The 25,692-nt window shown below is 32.9% G+C and overlaps 6 protein-coding genes across 10 annotated transcripts; 3 read left to right on the forward strand and 3 right to left on the reverse strand.

Moving 5' to 3' along the window:
* Window positions 1-732: 732 nt before the first annotated feature.
* On the reverse strand, window positions 733-3,714 carry LOC114193955 (1-acyl-sn-glycerol-3-phosphate acyltransferase-like). Of its 2 annotated transcripts, XM_028083964.1 has the most exons (7): window positions 3,607-3,714; window positions 3,400-3,509; window positions 2,741-3,087; window positions 2,483-2,632; window positions 2,003-2,101; window positions 1,824-1,916; window positions 733-1,333 (listed from the first exon to the last, which is right to left on the reverse strand). In XM_028083964.1, the coding sequence occupies exons 3-7, from the start codon at window positions 3,047-3,049 to the stop codon at window positions 1,097-1,099; spliced, it is 888 nt and encodes a 295-aa protein (XP_027939765.1). In that variant the 5' UTR covers window positions 3,050-3,087; window positions 3,400-3,509; window positions 3,607-3,714; the 3' UTR covers window positions 733-1,096. The 2 variants fall into 2 exon arrangements, with proteins under 2 accessions (XP_027939765.1, XP_027939764.1); XM_028083963.1 differs by lacking the exon at window positions 3,607-3,714 and having other exon boundaries at window positions 3,400-3,600.
* Window positions 3,715-5,954: 2,240 nt separating this feature from the next.
* On the forward strand, window positions 5,955-10,852 carry LOC114195431 (DEAD-box ATP-dependent RNA helicase 32). Its single transcript, XM_028085905.1, has 8 exons — window positions 5,955-6,413; window positions 6,862-7,137; window positions 7,634-7,957; window positions 8,559-8,750; window positions 8,872-9,027; window positions 9,176-9,600; window positions 9,891-10,048; window positions 10,377-10,852. The coding sequence occupies exons 1-8, from the start codon at window positions 6,045-6,047 to the stop codon at window positions 10,721-10,723; spliced, it is 2,247 nt and encodes a 748-aa protein (XP_027941706.1). The 5' UTR covers window positions 5,955-6,044; the 3' UTR covers window positions 10,724-10,852.
* An 882-nt stretch (window positions 10,853-11,734) lies between these two features.
* LOC114193367 (disease resistance-like protein DSC2) lies at window positions 11,735-13,597 on the forward strand. The gene is made up of 3 exons (XM_028083129.1): window positions 11,735-12,305; window positions 12,466-12,975; window positions 13,257-13,597. The coding sequence occupies exons 1-3, from the start codon at window positions 11,833-11,835 to the stop codon at window positions 13,369-13,371; spliced, it is 1,098 nt and encodes a 365-aa protein (XP_027938930.1). The 5' UTR covers window positions 11,735-11,832; the 3' UTR covers window positions 13,372-13,597.
* Window positions 13,598-13,868: 271 nt separating this feature from the next.
* On the forward strand, window positions 13,869-16,128 carry LOC114194398 (TMV resistance protein N-like). 2 transcript variants are annotated; one of them, XM_028084586.1, is made up of 3 exons: window positions 13,869-14,741; window positions 14,895-15,383; window positions 15,573-16,073. In XM_028084586.1, exons 1-3 carry the CDS (start codon window positions 14,278-14,280, stop codon window positions 15,676-15,678), a joined length of 1,059 nt encoding a protein of 352 aa, XP_027940387.1. In that variant the 5' UTR covers window positions 13,869-14,277; the 3' UTR covers window positions 15,679-16,073. The 2 variants fall into 2 exon arrangements, with proteins under 2 accessions (XP_027940387.1, XP_027940388.1); XM_028084587.1 differs by having other exon boundaries at window positions 14,256-14,741; window positions 15,733-16,128.
* Window positions 16,129-16,134: 6 nt separating this feature from the next.
* On the reverse strand, window positions 16,135-17,335 carry LOC114194399 (protein translation factor SUI1 homolog). The gene is made up of 2 exons (XM_028084588.1): window positions 17,228-17,335; window positions 16,135-16,657 (listed from the first exon to the last, which is right to left on the reverse strand). Exon 2 carries the CDS (start codon window positions 16,626-16,628, stop codon window positions 16,284-16,286), a length of 345 nt encoding a protein of 114 aa, XP_027940389.1. The 5' UTR covers window positions 16,629-16,657; window positions 17,228-17,335; the 3' UTR covers window positions 16,135-16,283.
* Window positions 17,336-18,188: 853 nt separating this feature from the next.
* On the reverse strand, window positions 18,189-21,844 carry LOC114193326 (syntaxin-61-like). 3 transcript variants are annotated; one of them, XM_028083067.1, is made up of 7 exons: window positions 21,687-21,844; window positions 21,165-21,275; window positions 20,262-20,375; window positions 19,898-20,088; window positions 19,268-19,358; window positions 18,828-18,893; window positions 18,189-18,686 (listed from the first exon to the last, which is right to left on the reverse strand). In XM_028083067.1, exons 1-7 carry the CDS (start codon window positions 21,738-21,740, stop codon window positions 18,576-18,578), a joined length of 738 nt encoding a protein of 245 aa, XP_027938868.1. In that variant the 5' UTR covers window positions 21,741-21,844; the 3' UTR covers window positions 18,189-18,575. The 3 variants fall into 3 exon arrangements, with proteins under 3 accessions (XP_027938868.1, XP_027938869.1, XP_027938870.1); XM_028083068.1 differs by lacking the exon at window positions 21,687-21,844 and having other exon boundaries at window positions 20,262-20,379; XM_028083069.1 differs by lacking the exons at window positions 21,165-21,275; window positions 21,687-21,844 and adding an exon at window positions 20,505-20,680 and having other exon boundaries at window positions 20,262-20,379.
* Between the last annotated feature and the right edge of the window lie 3,848 nt (window positions 21,845-25,692).

Genomic DNA, 25,692 nt, shown 5'->3' on the forward strand with positions numbered 1-25,692 from the left:
AAAAATATTGATTTGGGTCTCCATTTTTTTTTTATATGCATTAAGACACAGGTCAATATCCAAATAGACTGAAATGTGATTTTGTTTTTCTTTTCTTTTTGTCCGTATTAATTTTTTTTTAATTTACTTTTCTTTCCGAATAATTTATCACCATTTTCATTTTCAATAAAAAAAAAACATTTGTTTCTGTCATTCACATATTTCACTGATTAGTTTGTTTACCCAGTGCCTTCCGTTTGTAAAATAATATGAATATTTTAAAATTATTTTATTCAAAATGAATTAAAAAAAAAAACAATCAACGTGATGATGAAGACGATGTCATTTATCTTCTGATAAGATTTGGGTTTTTCTTTTCATTTCTTTTTATTCTCTTATTTAATGATCAAGTTCAAAAAGTATGTAGGAAAGCATATATATATATATATATATATATATATATATATATATATATATATATATATATATATATATATATATATATATATATATAAATAATTTGTGTTGTACGAAGGAAGAGGATTAAAAGCCAGATTAATAAGTGCAATCATTGTACAGAAAGAGCTTTCAAAAAAACGGTGTAAAATTAATTTTAAAAATGACTTTCTTTTATTTATTTTCTCCTATTCTATCTCTTTCCAAACTGATTTTTGCTCACTCATTACACAGTAAATTTAAATATCTCAATTAATATTCCAAATTCAAATAAAATAGCATAAAATAAACAAATTATAATATACAAATAAACATATATTAAATTTAAATACTGTTCTGTAGGCACATGAAATTCACAATGATCAGAAAATCTTAAATACTGTGATGCTTGCATTCTTCACAAAATTTGAACAACATACAAGTTTCACAAAATGATCGAAACGGTAAACATTGACGAGTGAAGTTTAAAGCAGTTAATTCAAACATCAGTTAAGATCATGAGAATAAATTAGACATGGTAGCTAAGCTTTTTGCAAGGATTTAGCTATTTAATTTGTTAGAACCAATTTATGCATATTGCATTTAACAAGAGTTCCCTTTTGGAAGACATGCTTCAGCTTAAAATTGATTCTGATTCTGATTCTTCTAACCCTGCAACTTTTCAAGGAAGAGGTTTCTGAGTCACAGGAAGGTGTTGAGCATACATGTTGTGTATCATTGTAACATAGTCATCAATCTTATCAACCTTCCAATTTTCAGTAGTAATAGGTGGAAGATACTTCACACTGAGAGGTGCTGGTCTAACATGCAAACTACCTTTTCTCCATGCTAGATGAGTACCTGTCAGAACCATTGGAACAATTGGAAGACGCGATTGCAGTGCCAAATGAACAAAACCCTGTATCACAAGTCAAACAATAATGGATTCTCAAGCATAACCAAAATGATTGCAGCATATGAACAAGACCAAAATGATTATGAGTGATAAGGTGGCTTCATGGTCAGAAAGAAAGGAGAGAAAAGTCGTGGATTCAATTCTTCGGTTAAGAATTTTGATAAATAAGATCGATGAAGTTGTGAGTTCAACTATTTGCTGATTCAAGTGTGAGTCTAAATGTTACATCGAGTAAAGATCAGAAGGTTGAATACTGTATAAGAAAAAAGACTCATCAAGTTATTGTCTTAAGGTTTTGAGTTGAAAGTAGTATCAATCATTACTTATATTGTGTCTATTGTGTCTCTCCGATGAATCCATAAAACTTGGATAATAATGGTGAATCATAAAGTCGCCAATTGAGTTTGAGTTGCCATATAGAAAAAGTCTAGAGGCCTCTTCTTATGGAATGTCACTAAAATTATGGAATGCAAAGATGAGGTTAGATAAATACTTTTTTGAAAGGAAGTAGTCGTCCATTCTTAGACCTGGTACCCTCTGGGAAAATGATCAAGGACAGATTGTTCTTCAAAACTGCACGAGCTGCCTGAACATTAGAACCACAAATTAAAACATTACACACAAAAAATGATGTTGTAGATGCTGCAAGAACAAGGTTACAAGGTTATATACCTCTTTCATGGACTCAATAGCTGCACTTGGGTTGGATCGATCTATACGAAGATGGTTGGCCAAAACATAAAGTTGCCCAAATAATGGATACCATATTATCTGCATAGTTTCTAAAGCTTTGAGTGCACTTTTTTACTAGAAAGTTTAATGTAAATAGTTATGGTTACCAATGCTGCATGGTGTGCTAATGCATATATGTTAATGACACATTGAAAATTTCAAGCATTCATGTACAATGTTCATGGATAGGAGATGCACATAAAATCGAATTTGGATTATCTACTGCGTTTTGTTGTCTTGTTTCTGTTTCTTTGTGGTTTTGTTGTCCTGTTTCTGATCTTTTCTGGTATGCAAAAGTATGAGTATTTTTAATGCTCAGCATAGAACATTAAACGTTACAACAAAACCAGTACATAATCCTAACTCCATAAAATCCATTTCCAAAAGTTTTTCTTTTACATTTTGAGCATTAGAACAAACCTCTTTCTTTGCAATGCCAACAGTGCCTGTAGGAGTCAACCACATTATAAGAAATATGTCTATTGGAGATGCATGATTACTGATGTAAATGGCTCTCTCGTTAGAGTACTCAGCACCTTCAATCTTTATAGGATTACCAAGAATCCACATCTGCATAATGTTTCAGATATCAGTCATAACTTGAAAAGCTTCCCAAAAAGTTTCAAAACATGTAACTATGCTACTGCAAAAAGGAACATATCTCAGCCATTAACTTACCAGCATTCTACCAGTCACATGTCCATAGATGTTTCCTTGTCGGATCCTCTCGTAGGGCCATGGTATAAGCACAACCATGATCAATGCCCATATGAATGTTGTGACCATCATAGACACAAAACATGTCACAATTCTGATCCAAGATATGATTGCAGAAACCCACCCATCATCATTCTTTGTCGTTTCTTCTACTCCTCCATCTTTCACTGCAACTTTTCGAGTTTCTTCCACACTTTGGCTAGATCTTGTATTCAACAAGCTCTCAAACCTTCTGTGCCTTAAAAGAACACCACTTTCAGTATTCACCATGACAGAATCTGTGAGCACTACACGCTAACAGAGGCCACCTGGAAAAACAAAACAAAACAAAAGCAGAACAATTCGTACGTTGTCACTTAAATGTGCATTCAGAAATCCCATGAACAAAGACCAATACCAATATCACGTTGCACAAAAGAATCAAGAGTGGATTTTTTTAAGAACAAGATACAGTAAAAACTAACACCAGCAACAGATAAAAATCAGTTTTTTTTTTTCTCGGAAAACTGAATGGATAAAACCCAGAACTTCCATTTTCCTTCAGTTAAAGTTTCAAACTTTAAAATGAAAACTAAAGATGGTGGGGGTTTCTTGTTCTATATTTTGAAGGGAGTTTATACCATTAGTCTTTTTATTTATCAGTCTCACACACAGCAATTGCTTGAAGAAGAGCCACCAAAGAAGCACTTCTGAGTTCTAACCATGTAATTGACTTTGGCTCCTGAGAAAGCTGAAATGAAGGAACATGGAAGAGTCAATTTCTGAGAAAAAGCAAACCCACACATACAAAGGTAGAGTGAAGACAAGAAAAAAAAGTGTATGGTAACCGTTATGAGTGAGAAGAGGAAGAAAACAGAGACTATAGAACTTGTGCCTCAGAACTAAGATAAGATGAAAACATTGGAATTGAAATGAACTTCACAATGTCACACGTGACATCTGGCTTCTCACTATTGTCTTCTTCTAAAATATTCTATACAATTTAATAACAACTATGATCAAAATAATAAATAATATAATAAATATAATGGATGTTTCTATGTAAATTGTAATATATCCAAACCAATAATGACATATTTGGGTAACGTATTTTTAAAAGATAAAATAAAAAATTTATAATTTTTATGGAATAAAATTAATTTATTTTATTTCCTAAAAATATTTGTTTATGCAAACATAATGATGGAGTTAAAAGCATTGCCTTGGATTATATTTTGACTTTTAGTTTGGAGTTGTGGAGATTTAGCCACATGTGGGAAGTGATTGTGGTTAGTTGTTTTTTAGCCACATGTGGTTCAACATCACACCTCACTTCACCATACACTTTCTACTTCTTTCAAGATTCTTCATACATTTGCATCACTTATTTACCTTTTTAATTAAAAAACATGAATATAATACTATTTTGATAACTCTTTTAATACATCATATTTTCACTATTTTGCTATCTTCTATATAGTTTTACCATGTCAATTGCACTTTTGTTTTTTTAACTTTTACGCTTTTATAATTTTAGAAAAATTATATACATGTCCTTCTTTATTTTAATAATTTAATACTAACAATAAATTTTAATTACATATGTTGTTTTTTAATGTAATAAAATTTGAATTTATAATTATAGGTTGTAACTACTAATTATATGTAAACTTACAAAAATAATTAAATATTTATAATGCGAATTTTAGTTTTTTTAACAATTTATTATAATGGTTATAATCTACCTATCGTGATGAGTTAATGTAAATACAGTGAGACTTTCAATGTTAGCTATCATTATAATTGTCATAATAAATGTGAGTGGTGACAATTTTGTACTAAAATACAATAATTTTTTATCGAGTTATCATTGGAACCATCGCAACAAGTGAGAGTAACGATAATTTTATAATAAAATACAAATTTATTATATTATTTTTAAGTTAAAATACGTATATTATACTAGTTCATCACTATAATCGGCTTAATATATTCAATTTTCTTCTTCTCTTCTCTATTTCGTGTTGCACTTCACGTTTATCGTATCAGTTGCTCTCGTTCTCGCTACACTTTCACTTTCCTCCTCATCTCCTCAAAGTCTCTCATCTCATTTCCTCGTCTTTGTTATTGCACAACACTTCATCACTATTGTTTTGGTGGCTTTCACTTTTGCTTTCATGCTCTAAGTGTCGCTCTCATGAGTGTAATGGTTTGCGCACAACTCGTTGGTGCTTTTCTCTCATTTAGGGTTTTGGAAAAACATAAAGAAGGTCAACCTTGAGCCTTAATCAATATCACTTTTAAAATAAATAATTTCATGTGATGTAATTATGATAAAAAAAATGCTATGTAATTACATTACATATCAAGCACACAAAGTCAAAAGATGGTAGATAGGGTGTGACATTACGCAACAACAAGAAGATATTACAATTTCGTGTATATATTGGAGATTATTCAAACTATTGCAGTTACTTGCCAAAAGAAAATGACATTCTTCTATTATTTGAGTAGTAACAATGTCTAAAAGAACTTCCTATAACAATTATAATAATAACTAACACAAAAGATTAACTTTATATGACGGATACAAAATCAACATAAAAAATATAAATTTCTACTTATGTATAACATTATAACTATATTAAAGATTTTTTTTATAATTATTTAATAATTATTTTTTTAATATATATATTTTTATTTGTTAGATATCTCACATCAATCAATTTAAATATATATATATATATATATATATATATATATATAAATAAATCTCAGTTGATCTTTAAAATTGATTTAGACTTATATTCAATTAATTAACATTATCTTTAATTAATATAATTATTTTAGAATTTATAATTATTTTTAATCCAATTAAATTATTCTAGTAAAATAAATTCTATACTAAAATTATAAAATTGATTTATTCTATAATTAACTTTTATAAATTTAATAATATACTTTTATTTATAGTATAATAATAACAATAATAAAATAAAAAGTGAACATACATATTCATAATTTTCACCACTACAATGAAATAAAATAATTAGAAGAAATTTTATAATCGAAAGATAAATAAGGAGAAAATTAGGAAGTGTATTATTTATTTAAAAAAAAAAAAAAACGGGTAGGCCTTTACTCGGGCCAGCCCAATATTTCTTGAATTGGGGAATGTATTTTAGCCGCCAACTCTTACACCGTTCCTCTCTCTCTGCCCCAACAACACATAGCAAACCTAAGCCTCTTCATTCTTCTTCTTCTTCTTCTTCTTCAAGCTTGAGCAATGAAAAGACCAAAATCGAAGGAGTTTCGGAAGCAACAGAGAGTCTCAGAGCAGGAAGAGATAGACCTGTTGAATTCATGGATCCAGTTCCAGCCACCGGACTCCGGCTCCAACCCAATGTCGCTTCCACCACTGACCAAAAGTTCCCCCGTTGGTCGCCTCCAAGACAACACCTACTCGCGCTATGCTGGCGCGTCCCGCTTCGAACAATTCCCGCTCTCCAAGAAAACAAAGGATGCCCTGAGGCAAGCCAAGTTCGTTGTCACAACCGACATCCAGAGAGCTGCTCTCCCCCACGCGCTCTGTGGCCGAGACATCCTCGGCGCCGCCAAAACTGGCTCCGGTAAAACCCTCGCTTTTATTATCCCTGTAAGTGCTTCGTTTTTTCTCTCCTCACTTCGGTTTTTTAATTAATTCAAATATTGTGGTAATTATACAATCTTAGCATTTGCTGAAAAGTGAGGAAATGTGATTTTGAACCACTGGGATATTGAATTGTGATATCTATAGTTAGAGAAAATTACGCTGAAGTTTCGTGAAATTGCATCAACTCCTTTTGTTTTTTCTAATGTTACCACAGTTTTCCTTCTCAGAGATCATGGTGTGGTGTTTTCAAACAATTCAGGAGAGTTAATTTAATACATAAGTATTGTCAGTGGAAGCTTTTCAATTTTTAAACAATCAAGAGAATTAGTGGTGAGATAATGAGATAGTAAAAGATACAAGGGTTCTGCGCAATCTCATGAAATACTGGGGTGTCAGTGGGATTTACTCTCGGAGTTATGGTTAATTGTTTATGGTGGATTATGAATGATAGGTGTTGGAGAAGTTGTATAGAGAGAGATGGGGACCTGAAGATGGCGTTGGCAGCATCATTATATCGCCTACAAGGGAATTGGCTGGTCAGATATTTGATGTGTTGAAGGATGTTGGAAAACACCATAATTTTAGTGCTGGCCTTCTCATTGGTGGTCGAAAGGATGTTGAAATGGAGAAAGAACGTGTTAACGAGCTCAATATATTGATCTGCACACCTGGTAGACTGCTGCAACACATGGATGAAACTCCCAATTTTGATTGTTCTCAAATGCAGGTCAGTATAGCCTTTTTTTTTCCCTTATATAGTGTAAGATTAATCCAAATTGGACTTTGAAATTAGAGTTATAATTCATATTTTTAGTTTTTATTTCATACTCTGTTACCTTGTGTGTTTTATATTATAGCACTTCAGTGTGCTAGTTGTCTTTCTTGATAATAGCCAGAAAAAAGTTCTTATCCTTGGTAGACACTACGCTAGTACTTAGGTGATTTAGCAACCAAGGTTGAAGTGGAGTATGCTTGGAAGAGTTTATTGTAATTTATTTGAGCTTATCTTATGACAAATTTTTGTCCAAGCGTTATGAGAGAGCGTTATGAAAATAGCTTATGATACCTTCATAAGGTAGTATCATAATATTTTAGTGAGCTTTCTAGAATAACTTATGAAAACAAATTATAAAAAAATAGTTTACCATGGATTCCTCTTCAATTATAGAAACAACGCATGTAAGTATTTATTTAATGATGGTTGAATGGTCTTCCTTGTATAGGTTTTGGTGCTAGACGAGGCTGATCGCATTCTAGACAGTGGGTTCAAAAAGGAACTAAATGCAATCATTTCTCAACTACCAAAGCGTAGACAGACCTTGCTTTTTTCTGCAACTCAAACGAAGTCAATTCAAGATCTTGCCAGACTAAGTTTGAAGGATCCAGAGTATCTGAGTGTGCATGAAGAATCGGTGACAGCCACTCCTTCTCTCTTGAAGCAAATTGTGATGGTTGTTCCCCTTGAACAAAAGCTAGATATGCTGTGGAGTTTCATAAAATCTCATCTACAGTCAAAAATACTTGTCTTTCTTTCAAGCTGTAAACAGGTAGCTCCACTTTTCTTTCCTGTTAAAGAAGCTCCTTTTCATGAAGGAAATCATGCCACCTGAAAAGTGCACTGTTGATGATTAGCCAAATGCATGATTACTACTAGCTTGTCATCATTTCCAAGAGTATTATGCAGTTTGAGGGAATGAGATATTGCAATTTGTTTAATCATTTAAACTGAAAGTTAGCTTGTTAGTTTCACATTCAGTAGCTTAGTAAATATTTCCATTATTGCATGTGTAACTGCAAAGGACGTTGTCTACACTCATTGAAACTGAAAGTTAGCTTGTTAGTTTCATATTCAGTAGCTTAGCAAATATTTCCATTGTTGCACGTGTAACTGCAAAGGATGTTGTCTACACTCATAAATCTTCTGTTATGGTTTTCATATGTGCTGATTATGGTTATTGTAGTGAGAAAGTTTTTAAATGACTTTTAGGATGAAGTGCTCATAAGACTTCAAATGGAAACTGGGGGGAATTCTATGTTTAAAAGGACTTCTGTTGATCACTAGATTCGATTGATTCAATTTTGTATTTTTTGGGAGCAAAATTCTTGAGATTGACCATCTACCATAATGTTGTCATCCCTTATTAATAGGTAAAATTTGTCTTTGAAGCATTTAAGAAACTGCACCCTGGCATACCATTGAAGTGCCTTCATGGGAGGATGAAACAGGAAAGAAGAATGGCAATATACTCTGAGTTTTGTGAGAAGCGCTCAGTTCTCTTCTCAACTGATGTGGCCGCAAGAGGCCTTGATTTTAATAAGGCAGTTGACTGGGTTGTTCAGGTGAGTCTCATTCTGCTTGTGTTTTCTGTCTTGTAGCAAGTCTCAGGGCTTTGAGGTGAAATGTTGGAAGCAGAAAGATTGTTTTAATGTTTTAAGTCTCGCTTCTCTCTTGCATTTGTAGGTTGATTGTCCTGAAAATGTAGCTTCTTACATACATAGAGTTGGTCGCACAGCTCGATATAAGTCTGATGGAAAGTCAGTTTTATTTCTGTTGCCATCGGAAATGCAAATGCTTGAAAAGTTAAAAGCAGCAAAGGTTCCAGTGCATTTTACTAAGGTACATTTGCCCTGAAAGTTAGTAGTAGACAAACAATTTCAATCTTCATTTGAACATTGGATTTTCTGTTTTATGTCTGGCTCTCATCAGTATTATGCTTTTTCTGACATATTTTATTTCCATGCTTTTGTACTTGATGATTATTCAGCCAAGGCAAGAACGACTGCAACCAGTTTCTACTCTGTTGGCGTCTTTACTGGTTAAATATCCAGACCTGCAGCATCGGGCTCAGAGGGCGTTCATCACATATATGAGATCCATCCATCTACAAAAAGATAAAGACATATTTGATGTTATGAAACTGCCTGTTAACGAGTATTCGGCATCATTAGGTTTACCAATGACTCCAAAAATCCGTTTTCTTAACCAGAAAATTAAATCTAAAGTTGTGTCAACAAAATCAATTTTAGTTGAACCAGAAGATTCAAGCAAGAAAAATGTCTTGGAGGTTTCTAGAAACAAGATAGACACAGATCCTTTCAAGGATGAAGAAATCGAAAATGATCTTTTTCAGTTAGCAGATCCTGCAACAAATGAAGACAAAGTGAAGTCATCTGAAATTGAAGAAATAATGTATGTTTATGTGTTTTCTGTGGTACTGATAAAAAATTTAGATTACCTTCTGATAATTCTCTGCGTTGGTTTCTTTTTATATGGTTATTGAAGGGGCTGGACAAGTCTTCTTGTTTTGAATTGCGGATGCAGAATGATCTTTAAATAAAAAATCTTATGATGGCTAATAAAAAGTTCAAACGTATAGTATTGTTGGGCATGAAGTTGCATTTGTCATGTTTCTTGGTGGGAGCCATTTATGTGGAACTTCAAATTCATTGTTCTTATCAATTTTGTTCTTTCCTGTGCAGACCAGGAACTCGTGTATTGAAGAAAAAGAAGCTCAAGATTAATGTACACAGGCCAGTGGGGACCAGGGTTGTTTTTGATGATGAAGGCAACACACTTCCTCCGCTAGCCAGGATAGCTGACACGCAAAGTGGCAAAGAAGCTTTGCTGCTTGACCCAGGTATATCCATTCTAAGCTCTAAATCTTGGTAATAATTTTTTGTATAGTGAAACTGCTAGTAGTACATGTATAAGGCTATCAATTGAAGCCCGCTAGGACCTCAAATTCTCAATGCATGGTTTTCAAATTTTTTTTTTTATTTTTTTTATTTTGTAAATCAGGAAATGTACCATCCAACTACTCGTTTATCAATTAGAAAACTATTTCATATTTTCTGAATCATTCTTGAATTCAAGAATCTTGTCGTACTTTATGGCATTGAAATCGTTAACTCAAATGTGTGGTGTTCTTGGATTTTTGACACATCTGTCTTTATGTCATCACACAGAACAAAAAGCTGAATACTATAAAAGGATGCGCGATGATTTGAAGAAGGCTGACAAGGAAGACAAGATTATAGAGCGTCAGCGGCTTAGAGAAAAAAGAATAAAGCAGAAGATGAAATGGAAAGCTGGGAATGACGAAGAAGAGGAGGACCAAGATGATAATTCTGGGTCAGAAGGAGACGAAACTGTTAAAAGACGGCATAAAAAGAATAAAGTATACTTTGATAGTGACAGTGACGAGGGTGAAAGAAATGAAATCGCAGGGAATGCACGTACAAGTTCCGGCGCGGCTACTTTGGAGGAGCAAGAAGCTCTGGCTTTGAAATTGTTAAATTCTATGCACTCGTAGGATGTGCAGAATATAAACAGGTGAACAATAGATCAAATTTTGGAACTTTATAGCAGAGGTTTTACGAACAATGAAATTTTGCGGCCAGTTGATATCAAATTGAATTAGTTAAATCTCTTTCAAGGAACATCGCTATGATCAATTTTCTGCTTTTACTTATTTTGACAAACGCAAAATTTGTTTGGAATGAAGAACATGATATCTTTTTAATACTTATACTATGCCTCGAGATTGTTAATGTAAATTGTAGAACTTATGTTGCGTCGCATATCATGCCTTACAATGTAAGTAACCTCTCCAGCATTTATTGTAAACGTGCTAAGATATTATTTGTTATGAAAATAAAATATTTTATCGCAATTACTGTTTTTATTATATATTTAATTATTAATCTCACGAATTTTTAAAATTTGTGTGATTTTGAATTAAGAAAAACCAAGAAATTTATAAAAATAAATTAGTGGTGATGTGAAATAAACATGATTTAAAGGCATAAATGATTTGGCAGGCAGATAGGATTTAAAAGAAAATGCAAGAAATTAATGAATTTTAGTTTATACAAGAAAAAAATAATTAGAGAGAAAGAGACTAAAATTATAAACAAGCTTCCCTGATTAACCTCCAAGATTAATAAAAACTAAAACTTGGTTAAATTTTAAATTTCTCATACATTGATGATTTGAGTATCTTTAATTAAATTTATATATATTTTTATTTATTTAATTTTTTTATTAACTAATCACAATATTATTTTATTAATCATAAAATTTCATATATTTTATTAAATGGAGATAAATAAGACAACAAAATAATATGATAAAATAATAATTGTGTCATTCAATTAATAAAAAAATTTAAACTGTAGAATTTAATTAAAAATATATAATTTTTGAGTATTTAATAAATAAAATAAACTAATAAAAATTTAATTACAAATATTAAGATTATAATGGATTCGAAAGTCTAAAAATAAATCTTTCTATGGTTAAGTCTAAAAGAATACTATGGTGTACAATTTTCTCCTTAGTGAGGAAATTTATCGAGACGAGAGTGAGTGAGAGAGTCAACGACACCATTCTGCTGGTGCCACTGTTTTCTCAATCATCATCATGTCCAATGAACAAAAAGACTACGATGTTTTCCTCAGTCTTGGTGGCAAAGATGTTCGCTACACCTTCACTGGTAATCTCTTTAATGCTTTGCGCAGCAAGAGAATTAAGACCTTTTTCAGAGAACATGAAGATGATCCTGAGCTACACAGTGATGACACCAATCTTTCACCCTCTGCTCTTAAAGCAATACAAGAGTCAAAGATTTCCATAGTTGTTTTCTCCGAAGAATATGCATCCTCCTCAAGATGTCTCGATGAACTTGTGGCCATCCTTGAGTGTAGGATGATGACCAACCAACTCGTGTGGCCAATCTTTTACGGAGTGCATCCAAGTGAGGTAAGATTTCAGAAAGGTAGATATGACCAAGCCATGCGTAGATTTGAAAAAAGTTATTGCAAAGATAGGATGCAGAAATGGAGAGAAGCTTTGGTTGAAGTCAGCAACTTGAGTGGATGGTTTTACCAAAAGGGGTATGATTATTTTCATGAATGACTTACCTTTTTATCTTTTAGAAAGTGTTGACTTTGTTAAATTTATAGTTCTGCTTCTGGGTCCAATTTGTTTTGTGGAAAAATGTGAACTTTATTAGCCCTCTTTTGAATGTTATTAGAAGGGTTTGTGGTTTTATAGGTACAAATACGAATATAAATTCATCAGAAAGATTGTGGAAGCAGCCGTGCAAGTCCTGCCAAGATATGATGTTTTTCTGAGTTTTTGTGGAGAGGATACCCGCTACACTCTCACAGGTTTTCTATACAATGCCCTTCGCCGAGAGGGATTCAAAATCTTCATGGACGATGAAGAATTGGAGGGTGGGAACCAAATTTCTCAAACGCTCATGGAAGCAATTGAAAGTTCAAGGGTTTCAATCGTGGTGTTCTCTGAAAACTATGGATATTCCACGTGGTGTCTTGATGAACTTGCCAAGATCACCGAGTGTATGAACACCAAGAATCAGATGGTTTGGCCAATATTTTACAATGTGCAAAAGTTGGATGTATGCAATCAAACAAAAAGTTATGGTGAGGCCATGACTGCACATGAAAACAGGTTTGGAAAGGACTCCGAGAAGGTGCAGAAATGGAGGTCTGCTTTGTCTCAAATCACCAACTTGGAAGGAGAGCATCTCAGTGAAAATGAGTCTGTAACACTGAATTTTCTCACTGTATTTATTGGTGTTTGCTGGAATATTTTTGTGAAACAAAAATACAGAAATAGTAAGAAAAAATAAAGAACAATAAACATCAAAATGCTAAACAAGAAACAGTGATTGACATGGGGTATTGTGTGTTGTTTTGTTAGGAACAGTTTCTGCATAGCACAATCCATTAGTTAGAAGATTGATCAGTGGAGCTTAACATTGTAGTTTTTGAGGAGAAAGAATAGGGATAAATGTATTAAAAGGCCTTTTACTTTTGCAGGTTCCAACATGAATCTATAGAAAGGATTGTGGAACGGCTCATTAATATTGAAGGTGGGAAACATATATCAAGTCCTTTCCTCGTTCCAATGATATCTACAGAGAACAATGAATGAAGACTGTTTAAGCAACTGATACTTTGTGTTTATCAGTGTTGTTTCTGCACCCTGTTGCAGTTCCAATGGTTTTTTTTTTGTATTCCTTTTAAACATTTCGTGTTCTTTCTGCATCTTCTTTTGTGATGAGTGGTGCTATTTTAGCACATGGACATTTTCATTAGCTTAGGTTCCATGAATCAGAATTTGAATACTTGCCGTTGAGACATTGCAATCTTCTCAGACACAACTAAGACAGATAGAGTATATATATCTATCTATCTATATATATATATATATATATATATATATATATATATACGTGTAACACTTGTAATATTGTGTTATGTTGCACAGCAACACTTTCTGCTTCACGGCACTTGGTACCATAGATTATATATATATATATATATATATATATATATATATATATATATATATATATGTATGGTGCTATGCACCTCTTGCAAAATAGATACCATAAACTTTTCCTTTTTGCAACACGAACAATCACCAAGTTTCTGCTAATTTTTTCCACACTCAATTTTCTCTTCTCTAAATAATATACAACTCAAAATTGGATTCCGAAACATTTTTTTTTTTGTTTATTTTAAGAATATCTGAGCTCTTCTTCACGTCGCTTTGTCAATCTCTTCAAACAATATTATCCCAATCGCCAGAAAGACATCAACTTGATGAGAAAACCATCTTTAATGGCCACTTGGTTGGTTAAAATATTGGTCTTTAACCGAGTGATCTTCGCAAACACCATGTAGGTATTAGTGTATTTTATTTCAGCATCTGGAAATTAAGCAAAACCGTGTAGGTCCCATCTGGGCACTCTCCTGATCACATTGACTATGAACATCTAAATAATCGCAATAACACCCAATTTGAGTGGTTGTTGTTTCATTTCATTGCGATGCTATGGTGGCGCGTTATGATGTTTTTCTGTGCTTCAGAGAACCGGACACGGGACACACCTTCACAGGTAACCTCTATGCTGCTTTGCGGCAGGCCAGAATCAGAACCTTCACGGATGCTGGCGAGTTAAAGGGTGGCGACCACATTGGACTTACCATCCTTCAAGCTTTGGAAGCATCAAGAATTTCGATCGTTGTTCTCTCCGAAAACTTTGCGTCTTCCAGGTGGTGCCTTGATGAACTTTTTAAGATCCTAAACTGTATGAAGACAGAGAACCAAGCCGTTCTTCCAATCTTTTACGATGTCGATCCGTCCGATGTAAGGAAACTGCGAGGTAGTTTTGGCACGGCCATGGCTCACCATGAAGCTTCGTTTCGGAAGGAGGACTCTGAGAAAGTAGAAAAGTGGAAGTGGGCTTTGACTGAAGTCGCCAACGTATCAGGATGGTGTTTCAGAAGAGGAAACTGGTATACATGACTAAAATCAAGTCATTTCTTTGCAGATACTTTTTCAAATATGTTTAAATCAACACAAAGGAACAGTGGATATTCCTTGCTAGTTTAAACTTTGACAGAAAAATAAATGCACCTGCTTCTCTTTCTGGACTTTTCTTTCTGTAGGTGTGAATATGAATATGAACTCATCGAAAAGATTGTGCAACATGTGACCTCGGTGGTACCCCGCTACAGCATTTTTCTGAGTTTTAGTGGAGAAGATACACGCTCCTTCACTGGTTTTCTCTACAATGCTTTGAGCCGAAGTGGATACCATACCTTCATCAGTGATGAGGACCAGACTTCACAGTCTAATGTTGGGGTTATAGAAAAATCAAGGCTTTCAATCATTGTCTTTTCTGAAAACTATGCTCGTTCCCCTTCCTGTCTCGATGATCTTCTGAGGATCCTTGAGTGCATGGAGATGGAAAACCAGCTGGTTTGCCCCATCTTTTACGAAGTGTTACCGTCTGATTTGAGGCATCTGAGAAATAGTTATGGTGAAGCCATGGCTGAACATGAAAGTGTGATGGGTAAGGACTCTGAGAAGGTCAAGAAATGGAGGTCAGCTTTGTTTCAAGTCGCCAACTTGAAAGGATGGTACATGAAAACAGGGTACAGTAAATAGTATTTATTATTCTGTCTCTTCTTTTTGCTTATTTTCATGATTGATGTCTGTTTTATTACTGGAAGCAGTAGTTGATAGTAATCACTTGATGCATGCATCGTTGTTGAAAATCTATGAACCTTTGAATTTGACATCCATTTGTTAATTTTTTGTTTATATATGACTTCATCAATCAGGAATCTTGTGGGGAGACACTTTGTGCAGATTAAGGCTTTGATTTTTGCTGTTCGTGTTTTGTTGGGTGGCAATTACTTTGTGCAGATATACTTTGATGAGTGTTAGAATGAAAGTGAAAATTGTAGATGAATGAACTAAATGGCCTTCTACTTTTTGTAGGTACGAATACGAATTTATTGAAAAAATCGTGGAAATAGCCAGCAAAATTTAAAATTTCTGCAACTTGATTCAACTAAGAAATTGCTCTGGTTTCTTCAAGTTGAAGGAAGATTTGAGGAATTGTCCATTCACTAAATTGCTGTGGAAGCCAGAACTGATCAAGTAATTCAACAGATGGTTCTTTCAGCAGTCATTAGCACACAGATTCGTAGCAGTAGCAATGCTTAGAATCAACACTGAGGAAAATTGTCTTTCGTGAATAATGGTTTCACAAAATTTAGAAGAAAACAAATCTTTTACTTTGGATAACCATAAGCATTTTGTTATTTTTCATCTTTTCAGTTATCATATTTGTTATTAGGGAAAGATCATATATATCAGATTCATTGTGCAATATCCAAATAGAGTAAATAAATTTATGCCATATATGATCATCCATCTTGGGATTTTCCTTCATACATAAAGAAAATGACCAAATACTCCAAACATCTAGCTTATTTCAGAAACAGTGTCATAGGTGTAGTTGATGAGTAGAAGAAAGGTTGAGTAGATCAAAAACCATGAATCTTGATCTGGTCCTTCCTAACAAGTGCAGCCTGAATGAGGAAGTGAGAAACGTTTTTGCGCTGATCACCTTGGAGTTGGATAATCTTGCCAAGCTCCTTGTCATGCACAACATTGCCATTGCAGCAGAACTCTTTCTTCAGATCTTTCAGAATCTTCTCATAGCTGAACTCTTTCCTCAGACCTTGCACTGTCGTCAAACTCTTCTTCCCATTCCTCTGCTGTATGCGGATATGCACATACTCCTTCGCCCCGGGGGCATCTCTATCTTTAGCCTCAGCAAATGGGTCGAAACTGTTACTTGTGATCTGAAAAATACCCACTTCAACCATATATATTCACCTGCAAATTTACCACCCACCTGCAACAAAAAATGTACAAAACAACCCATAAGCTTCATGCATGCCATGAGTGGTCTGATAGCATCTGACAACGAATAAAATAGATTTAAGAAAATTTCGTTAGAATAGCCTCTAATCTATGAATCTGATATCATGGTAAGAAGTGACATTCAAATCTAACTCAAGGTCACAAAATCAGTTTATAAGATCAATTTAAATTGATCTAATATCTAGTTGATACGAGACTTCTAATAAAAACAAATCTTAAAACACTACATCATGTAATCATTATTAACGTTAAACACCTCACACTCTTTTCTTTCATGGGATGTATACATACGAGAATCTGAAAAACAAAGATTAAAAGGTCTTTCTTATGGTACAGTGATCACAGTTTTCCTTAGTCTAGAAATAAACTAGTTTAACATGTTATCCATGTACTAGGAAATTGTGTCGATTTCCATGGTTTGTGAATAGTCGTAGACTAGTGAATACATTAAACATAAAGTTGAAACTTTTACATGATCTAACACAATATTTCAGACCATGGTTGTTAAGTTAGGAACTATATGGTTGAAGGAGAGACTAACCTGTGAGAAAAAGGAAGACTTGCAAAGAAAGCAAAAGCGAATTGAGGAGAATAGGTAGTGGTTTGTTATATATATATAGGGGTGCGTGTGATTGTGTAATGAAACTCTTTTAGGACCAACTTTTTTTGCATCATGCAGAACATCTTTTTGTTTTATGCAGTAAGTATTCTATAAATGTTTGTGCCCGTAGATGTTAAGTATTGACTTTCATGGCCAAAAGTGAAATTAAAAATCTTAGTTTTAAGATTTTTTTCAATATTTGGAACTAGTGTAACGGTTCTTGATAGCAGAATATAAAGTGCTTTTTGGTGGATGGAGTATCTTATTCTGGATGAGGTTGATGAGTGGTGGTAATTGAAGGCACAGAATCGCAACATACTTTGTGTGGTAGAGAACGATGGAAAGAAGAATTTACACTCAAATTGCATGCTTTGGAGATTCTGTTCCTTTTTTTGGTCTTATGCTTGGCTTGGTTGAGTGTTATAGATAAGATCTCAATTTGCATTATGTTGAAATATTTCAAAGCCTTTTAGAAAAGGGGAAAAAAATTATTCTAGTCCAATTGATCATATTGCAAAGAAATTCTTTTTTATCATGAGTTGTGCTTGAGATTTCTACCGAATGAAGCATATCATTTAAATTTGAGGTATTTTTTTACGTAAAAAAAATAATATCATGTAATGGTATAAAATATGAACAATAAACTATAAATTCTAAGTGATTGAAACTTAATATACTTTTCAGGACAGATTACATTCAAGTCCCACAAAATTAACTGGTCAGATTAGTTTTCTTACCAGGCTTACATATAGACATTTTCATGAAATTTAATTACGATATATTTCTTCAAGTTTAATTTCTGAATCTCTTTTATAAGTTTCAGTATTTTTGTATGCTTTTTATTTTCTATCACATTTCATTTTGCAACGTGTTAAAAACAGCAACTCGTCATTCTTGTCCCTGTGAGCAAGTAAATAATGGGTGCATTTGTATAAAAATCTGTCAAAAGCTATCTCTATCTTGGTACATGTATGAATTCAAAACACCACGCTGTTCTTGTAAAAGAAAAAAAAAAGACGTCAAACATTGCAATCTTAAAAACTAATACAACTCATTTAAGTCACATCAGCAGTCTATACTGCTAGAAACCAAATCCTCTTGTAATATTTTCAAGCACATTGCTTCCCTTTTCACCATAATACAAATATTTCACTGCCTTCAACAAACGAAAGAGGCTTGCACTTGATTTCTAAACAAAATGGATGTCCCAATAATCTGGTATCTTGACAGAAGCTTTAGATCCTTTTTCATGTACAAACAAGAGTATCGACAGCTTTTGTCTCAATGACTAGGTGAAGAATACCAAGATAAAGAGGAAAATGAACAGAGCCAGCAAACCCAGGATCATCATGATCTGGCCCTTTGCGCTAGCCTTCTTCATGACCATTGCTACTTTTTTCTGATATCATAAACAATGAGAGGCATTCAGCTTTAACATTCAACATTTCCCCCTTATATTATTGCTAATTAATGACAGCAATCAGCCAGATAGATCATAAACATTTTAATGAGATAATGGAAACTAGACGCAGAAACTCACTTGGACAAAATCTAGACGATTAGATGTACTGTCCATCTCATTACCCAGTTCATCAACAATCTTCTCCTGAAACATCAATGTTTTGACAAATTTAGAATGAGAAACTTTTCACACAAACAAAAAGAAGGCATTAGAATTTAGAATACAGCTCTTATTGAAACATTCAAACGAAACACATAACTTAAGTGCAACGGTGTTGTCTAGCTTTCAACTTTTGAAACAAAATAGTAAGAATAAAAGGGAAGCCCAGTTCATGACAAAACTCCCCCCTATTGGGGTTCTGAGATGATAGAAATATGCAGCCTTGACCTGCAAGGGGAGAGGTTGCTTCTGGGATTTAAACCAGTGATCTCCAAGTCACATGGTACAAAACCAGGCATTCCCAATAAGCAAAAATGGTACGATCACAGACAAAAAATATTCTCAGATGCCAAGTATACCTGTGCCACGAGCTCTTCATGTATAGTAAGTCCAACATCTCCAATTCTTTGTACACTTATACTAAGTTCGTCCAACTCCTCATCCTGTCTCCTATGAGCACCAATAGATAAAATATATGTAAAAATTAAAGTAGAAACCAGAGGATGATTGTTTCCCAGACACTTGACCATTAATACCAGCCTTTAGCTGTATTAAGGCTACCTGACACAGTCTTTCCATTCCCCCATTTTCTTTTTCTTCCAAAGGAAAGGAAAAAGGAATCCATCATTTTAGTTGTTATTTCTTATTTGATAGTGATAATAGATTCAAATAAAACTCAAATAATTAGCAACAATGAATTCACACAACAGAAATTTATAATTACAAGAGAACCAGAAGAAGCATATGCTCATGTGTTCACAATTTCTTACGGAGGACCTATGTCTCAAAAAAGCACAGGGAAGGTCCGAGGTGCGGGCAACATCGGTCAATCAAAAATACAATTTAGCATCTTGTATGCACTAAAGAGGCTAGCAAAGAGTTTAATCTAGCGAAAATGTGCACGAAGATGTGCACAAAGCCAACTAAAAGGAGGACAAACGACAAATATTTAATTAAAAGCCATACGTAAAGAGGGAGAAAAGAAGTACTTTATAAGAAGCATCTGCCTATCCGATTCTGATTCTATGAAATCGTCATTATCCTGGGTAGAATATGGGTCAGACCCAGATTGATGAGAATTAGTAAGCCTCATTAATTCCCTGCGCATCCCATTTAGACTGGCATTGTTTGTTATATTTGAGCGTGTTCCTGCTTCCACTGCTTTCTTTGCTGTGCTCACCTAATAATGAACTCCAATCATTCAACAGCATCATACAGATAAAAAGAGAGAGAGAAGGCAATCTAATGTGAGCTACCAATAGAAAAATACCACACCAACAATTGTACATTATGTTGAGAAAAAAAGTAACAGTATTCTCCTAACTCTTAATCAAGTTCAGTAGTTACAGATACCTGGCTACGAGCATCACTGGTCCACCTCCTCCGGTTCTGAAGCTCCACTTCGTCAATGCCATACAAAGAAGGATCTCTAGAGGCCACAGAAATTGCTTTGTCCAATTCATCTACCTTTCTATCAAAAAATCGTATTTCAGCAGTTTGAATAGGTTCTATTGCAAAAGAAACAATAGTCTAAGATGTGTGACAAAGAGAGGATAGACTAGGAGTGTGCTTCTAGAGTTAGAATCAACTTTCTACCTGTTTTCTACTATGACTTTAACAACCATCAAAGATTGAAAATCAAAACATTTTCAACTCACTTCATTTTCACTCCCCTCCTTCCCCTTTCCTAGATTGCCAAAAGGGAAGAGAAAAGTCAAATAGGGGAAAAGGGAGAGAGGTTAATGAAAATTTTGCTCTCCTTGCTTGGATGCCTAAAGAATACAACGGGGAAGAAATGGAGTGATTAAATAAAAATACATGAATATAATACATTTTATTATTAACTAATGAGCTTTAATATTAACAATATAATTTAACAAATATGTTTACATATATTTTGCATCATTGCAATGATCACAGAGTTAAATATTCTTTTGTTTTTATGATAGAAGAATATCGTGTGCATGGCATAAATTACAGCTTTCGACAGAAGCATTTCGGACGGTTAAGTACAAATCCCTCATTTTCCTTCCTACACTAAAAATATCCCAAGTCAAGAAAGAAAGATACTCCTTCCCGCTGACCTAGATTGTACTATAATCCAAACATTCCTCGAATGTCTATCTAATAAAACCCAAACCCAAATTCCTACAATCGATGGTAGCACAATACTGGAAGAATGAATAAAACTCATTTAAAACAAAAATTTACAGGCCAACTAACTTGTCATTGGTTCAACATACACAATTGGTATACCTGCCAATCAATACTTTCACAGCTAGTAAGAACTTCCTTTGAAAGATTAGATCGCTCGCCATCATCATCAGCTTTTTCCCATTGGCGAAATGTAGATTGGAGCTTATCAATCTTACCAGAAAATGAAAATTAATCAGTCAATAAATTACATAACATCTAAAAAAAATTCATGCCGCCATTAACAAAATCCCAACTTCTGTTTTCTGCTACAACTACACATACAACAGTTACAGATCGCAACAGGGTTTTCTTCAAAATCCCAAATTTGCAGACAAAAATAGCATACTCAGATCGATTACTTATGATATTAGAAGCAAAAATATCCCAGTTAATAGTTTCAGCTAAGCTTAACTAAGAGGAATCTCGTAAAATACTGGATCCAGTTGTACGAGTAACAGAGAAATCATGCAGAAATTTCAAGTAGAACGACATGATTTATGAAAAAAATAACAAGTAAAATTAATTTTCAAAATTGAACTTACAGCAAAACCTACTTCATATGGGGAAAAAGAAAATGCTTACAGATTCTTGAATCTCCTCCTTCACAACATAGAATGGATCTTGAGCTGAAGGCATAGTGTACTGGTGTTTCCCAATGCTTCACACTAAACACACGAAAATTGGGGAACAATGACACACTCTGCTTCAAGTTCATGGGTTCTTCCCAAAAATATTTATATGCTACAAAATCTAAAAATAATATATATGTTTTAAATAAATGTAATTAATTGGATGTTTCAAAGCTTTAAGTGGACTTAATGAGTTAAAGGAAAAAAGAAGACATTTGTCAATAATGAAAATGTAAACAAATTTAATTAAAAGACTTTTAACTTGTGGTTATTTTTTCATAAAACTGTCATTTACTTATAAAGTGACGAGTATAATAAATTTGTTGATTTTTAAAATAGTTATAAAAAACTTCATACTTTCAAACTAGTTTGTGAGAAAATTATCCTACTACTGTGTAGCTATAAAACTCAAAATAATTAACATTTTATTTTTGTTAGTATTCGTGGAAGTTGGAAAAGGGCCTTTGCAATATGCTAAAAAGGGTAATTTAAAAAAAATGTTTGAGTAAGAAAAAAAGTCGGTGTGAGTAGTACTTGTCCAGCATTGTATTTGTAATTGGCCCGTACATCAAAGGCCCAACATTGGAACTTGCCCCTCTGCATTATAATCTTCATGTGACTCTTTTACAAACTTGTACTACTTGTATATATATTTGTGTATCTCAAATTTATAATTTTTATTTTTATTATAAATAAAAATGTTTCTTAGCTTATATTAAATATTATACTGTAAAAGTTGCATGAAAAATAAATTTAATCAATCTAATTATTGAATTAAAATTATACATCATGTTAGTTGTGTGTGAATTTATTTAGTATTCGTAATTTTTGATAAAGTTACACTCTTCACTATTTGTATACATATTAAATTTATGGGATAATTTTAGTATCTACTACAAGAAAAAATTCAAAATTTTCTCGGCCAAAATCTGTTCATTACATCCTAAATTTATTTATAGTTATGTTATCTCATGTTCAATATTTATTTGTATTTATAAAAAATATATTTTTTTGACTTACTGATAAGTGAGTTGGATTAAATTAGTCAACTAATTTGTAATACGTCAGACCATACCAAAATAAATGGTTCACTTTGATTAAAATATTTCAGATTTTAAGAAAAAAATGTATTTAAATTGTTTCAATCTCAATTTCTAAATACACATAAATAATACTAATAATCATGTTTATACATTTTACCAATTGATTACTTATATTATCATAATTTTAGAATTGAATAAGCACGAATAAATCACGCGCGGTATAATTAATTGTTTGACGCAAGGATAAAATATGTTTGTTATATCTTGTTGGTATAATATATTTATTATTTCAACGAAGATTTGGGCTAAAAAATAATATTTTTTTATATTATCATTTTATTTCAACTTTTATTATTATTATTATTGAAACGTATCATTATTTAATCTTTGTCACATTATATCCAAACATTGAATAAAAGTAATGTTTGTATTAATTCGCATGTAACATATCCAATCATATATTAATATATTAGCATTAAACGAGCACTAAATATTATGCACATGTAAAGAAAGACCTGAAAATGATGTAGCATTGAGACAAAAGGACATAAATTTTCATCTGATGATCACCATTAACAAGCTGACACCTCAGTCACACTTTCCACTTCCTTGGCAATTATTCTAAACCTAACAATAACTTTCCTACAACCAAAAATCATTCACTTCTGGAAACTCTACAAAAACACAATAAAGATAAATGATATCATTATTACAGTAACTAAATTTTGTTTCTCACCATATTTAACACTGCATGCAAGTAAATTTTTTAACATTAGCAAAATTGTCAAATTTGTGAGAAAGCATTATTACACGATCATGGAGAATGATATTTTAATTCTCATAATTTGACTTATTTTCTATTATGTGACATGGTTTAATATTGAACACTGATTCTTTAAAAAAAATAATGATACATTAATCAACACTCCACGATAAGTTATTGCGTATAAAATGAAACATAAATTGTAGGAGTCAAAATACGATTTTTCGATAAAGAATTGCAAACTAAACTCCTCTGGATTCACGTGGTTAGGCCTACATTCCCATCATTCATGTGTGCATGAGAACTACTTTTGTGTGAAGGTGGGGTTTCTCTCATTCATTACTAAATGAATGTTCTTGTCATCTGTGTAAACTACACTTTGGTCTCAAGAGATTCATTACCATACGCATTTCTTCACCACTCTTCTCTACTCAAACAACCCCACCTAAAAACAAAACACAAAAACTCTTATAGCCACAGTGTGGTATATATTCTAGCTAACTCCAATAATATATCTCTACTACATATAGTATATACACAACTTCACGTAATCCTATAATGTCCACCAACATGTCTGTCACAATAAACTTTTGCAGAAAAGAAAAAGCAAGTCCAAAAAACTCACACTAGTTTCAACTGTTACATTGTTATTACATTGTGCTAAAACCAGTTAAGCAACTTTATTGGTTTCACACAGTGCTGTCACTTTTCCGCCGCCATATCAATACTTGCATGGCTTAGCTTTTAGCAAGAAGATTCTGCTCCAACGGTTGCAGATTCTTTTCATATGATTCCCACTACTTAATGAGTGTTGATTGGGCTAATGCACTCAAAATTTTCTGTTCTGTGTTGGTGATGTATATCTATGTACGTTGAATGTGGATTTCCAATTGCTGCATGTGGGCCATGTTCATCTTCTTCTTCAACACCTCCAACTTCCACGAACCATTTCCTATACGCAGCTTTTTTTTTTTTCAGAACAATAAGATAAAATCTTTGACAGAACATATGTGTTGTGCTGGACAGAACACAGATTATCCGTGTGCCAGTTTTCTTTCTCCTAAAATAGCCTTTTAACTTTTCTGTTTTTTTAATCTTATATACCTTGTATCACTGGTTTATTAGGTTAAGTAATAGTTGTAGTCATCGAGACATTATAGTCTTTTATATATATATATATATATATATATATATATATATATATATATATATATATATATATATATATATATATATATATGACATAATTTTATACATATAAACTATTTAATATTATTTTTATCCTAAAATTTTAAGGTAACTTAATTATGAATTTTTGATCTTATATAATTTTTAACTTTATCTATTTTATCCGATATAGAACTTTTGATTCATATTTGGACTATTTCCGACGTGACTTCTTTTCGTCTTTTTTTCACCATATTATAAATCTCTCTAATTCTTGAAAAAAATTATCTTTATATATATTTTTTAAATTAGTCTTATTTTTAATTTGTTTTCTCATATTCTTTAATCGTGTATCTTTAAATCGACAATGAGTTAAAGAAAAAACAAAAAATTTTGTGTGTAACTTGTGTCGTGTGTGTATCATACTTCTTTCACAAATTCCTAACATTTGTATTGTTCTTGTATTGAAACTTGGACATTTTTGTCTGTTTTTTTTTATAACGATAGCCAGTCTTTATCTATCAGCCACCCAACCAAAGGGAATGGATCTACCCATTTCCAATTTCTAAGCATCTTGTTGTGTTGCTTATTTCTTTATTTTAAAACGTTTATTATTGAGATTATTGAGATATTGTCATTATGCTTATTTATTATCATTGTCGTTAGCCATTATATTTAGGAGATATCATTTCTTCTATACTAGGAGTGTAAATATTGTGAGATATTTTTAGTCTAATTATTTAGCCTAATTAGGGGCATGATTAGTGGCTGCAATTCTGTTGGCCTTAATAGGGTAACAGTTCCTTGTAAATGTGTATATATATTGTTGTCTTGATGAATGAAAGGATACACATTTTTCCAGCAGTAAACCTTATTATGGTATCAGCAGCAAGGGAAAATCCTAGGGAGCATTAAAATACCATTTTTCTTACAGTACCATAAGAGATTATGGCTGAGAATAATGGTAATGGCGAGAAACATAGCGA

This window comes from Vigna unguiculata, chromosome 8 (genome assembly GCF_004118075.2).
Source record: "Vigna unguiculata cultivar IT97K-499-35 chromosome 8, ASM411807v1, whole genome shotgun sequence".
In the NCBI taxonomy this organism is placed as follows: domain Eukaryota; kingdom Viridiplantae; phylum Streptophyta; class Magnoliopsida; order Fabales; family Fabaceae; genus Vigna; species Vigna unguiculata.

Excerpts from the sequence above, each read along its gene's own strand:
- LOC114194399 (XM_028084588.1), bottom strand. The coding sequence starts at position 16,628 with ATGGTTGAAGTGGGTATTTTTCAGATCACAAGTAACAGTTTCGACCCA.
- LOC114193367 (XM_028083129.1), top strand. The coding sequence starts at position 11,833 with ATGTCCAATGAACAAAAAGACTACGATGTTTTCCTCAGTCTTGGTGGC. Across the intron at positions 12,306-12,465 it reads GGATGGTTTTACCAAAAGGG|GTACAAATACGAATATAAAT; the intron begins GTATGATTATTT and ends GTGGTTTTATAG. Across the intron at positions 12,976-13,256 it reads GAGCATCTCAGTGAAAATGA|GTTCCAACATGAATCTATAG; the intron begins GTCTGTAACACT and ends TTACTTTTGCAG.
- LOC114193326 (XM_028083067.1), bottom strand. The coding sequence starts at position 21,740 with ATGCCTTCAGCTCAAGATCCATTCTATGTTGTGAAGGAGGAGATTCAA. Across the intron at positions 21,276-21,686 it reads AGGAGGAGATTCAAGAATCT|ATTGATAAGCTCCAATCTAC; the intron begins GTAAGCATTTTC and ends TTTTCTGGTAAG. Across the intron at positions 18,687-18,827 it reads ATCGTCTAGATTTTGTCCAA|AAAAAAGTAGCAATGGTCAT; the intron begins GTGAGTTTCTGC and ends TTATGATATCAG.
- LOC114193955 (XM_028083964.1), bottom strand. The coding sequence starts at position 3,049 with ATGGTGAATACTGAAAGTGGTGTTCTTTTAAGGCACAGAAGGTTTGAG. Across the intron at positions 2,633-2,740 it reads ATGTGACTGGTAGAATGCTG|ATGTGGATTCTTGGTAATCC; the intron begins GTAAGTTAATGG and ends AACATTATGCAG. Across the intron at positions 1,334-1,823 it reads GACTACTTCCTTTCAAAAAA|GGTTTTGTTCATTTGGCACT; the intron begins GTATTTATCTAA and ends CTTGTGATACAG.
- LOC114194398 (XM_028084586.1), top strand. The coding sequence starts at position 14,278 with ATGGTGGCGCGTTATGATGTTTTTCTGTGCTTCAGAGAACCGGACACG. Across the intron at positions 14,742-14,894 it reads TGTTTCAGAAGAGGAAACTG|GTGTGAATATGAATATGAAC; the intron begins GTATACATGACT and ends TTCTTTCTGTAG. Across the intron at positions 15,384-15,572 it reads GGATGGTACATGAAAACAGG|GAATCTTGTGGGGAGACACT; the intron begins GTACAGTAAATA and ends TTCATCAATCAG.
- LOC114195431 (XM_028085905.1), top strand. The coding sequence starts at position 6,045 with ATGAAAAGACCAAAATCGAAGGAGTTTCGGAAGCAACAGAGAGTCTCA. Across the intron at positions 7,138-7,633 it reads TTGATTGTTCTCAAATGCAG|GTTTTGGTGCTAGACGAGGC; the intron begins GTCAGTATAGCC and ends TTCCTTGTATAG. Across the intron at positions 9,028-9,175 it reads TTCCAGTGCATTTTACTAAG|CCAAGGCAAGAACGACTGCA; the intron begins GTACATTTGCCC and ends ATGATTATTCAG.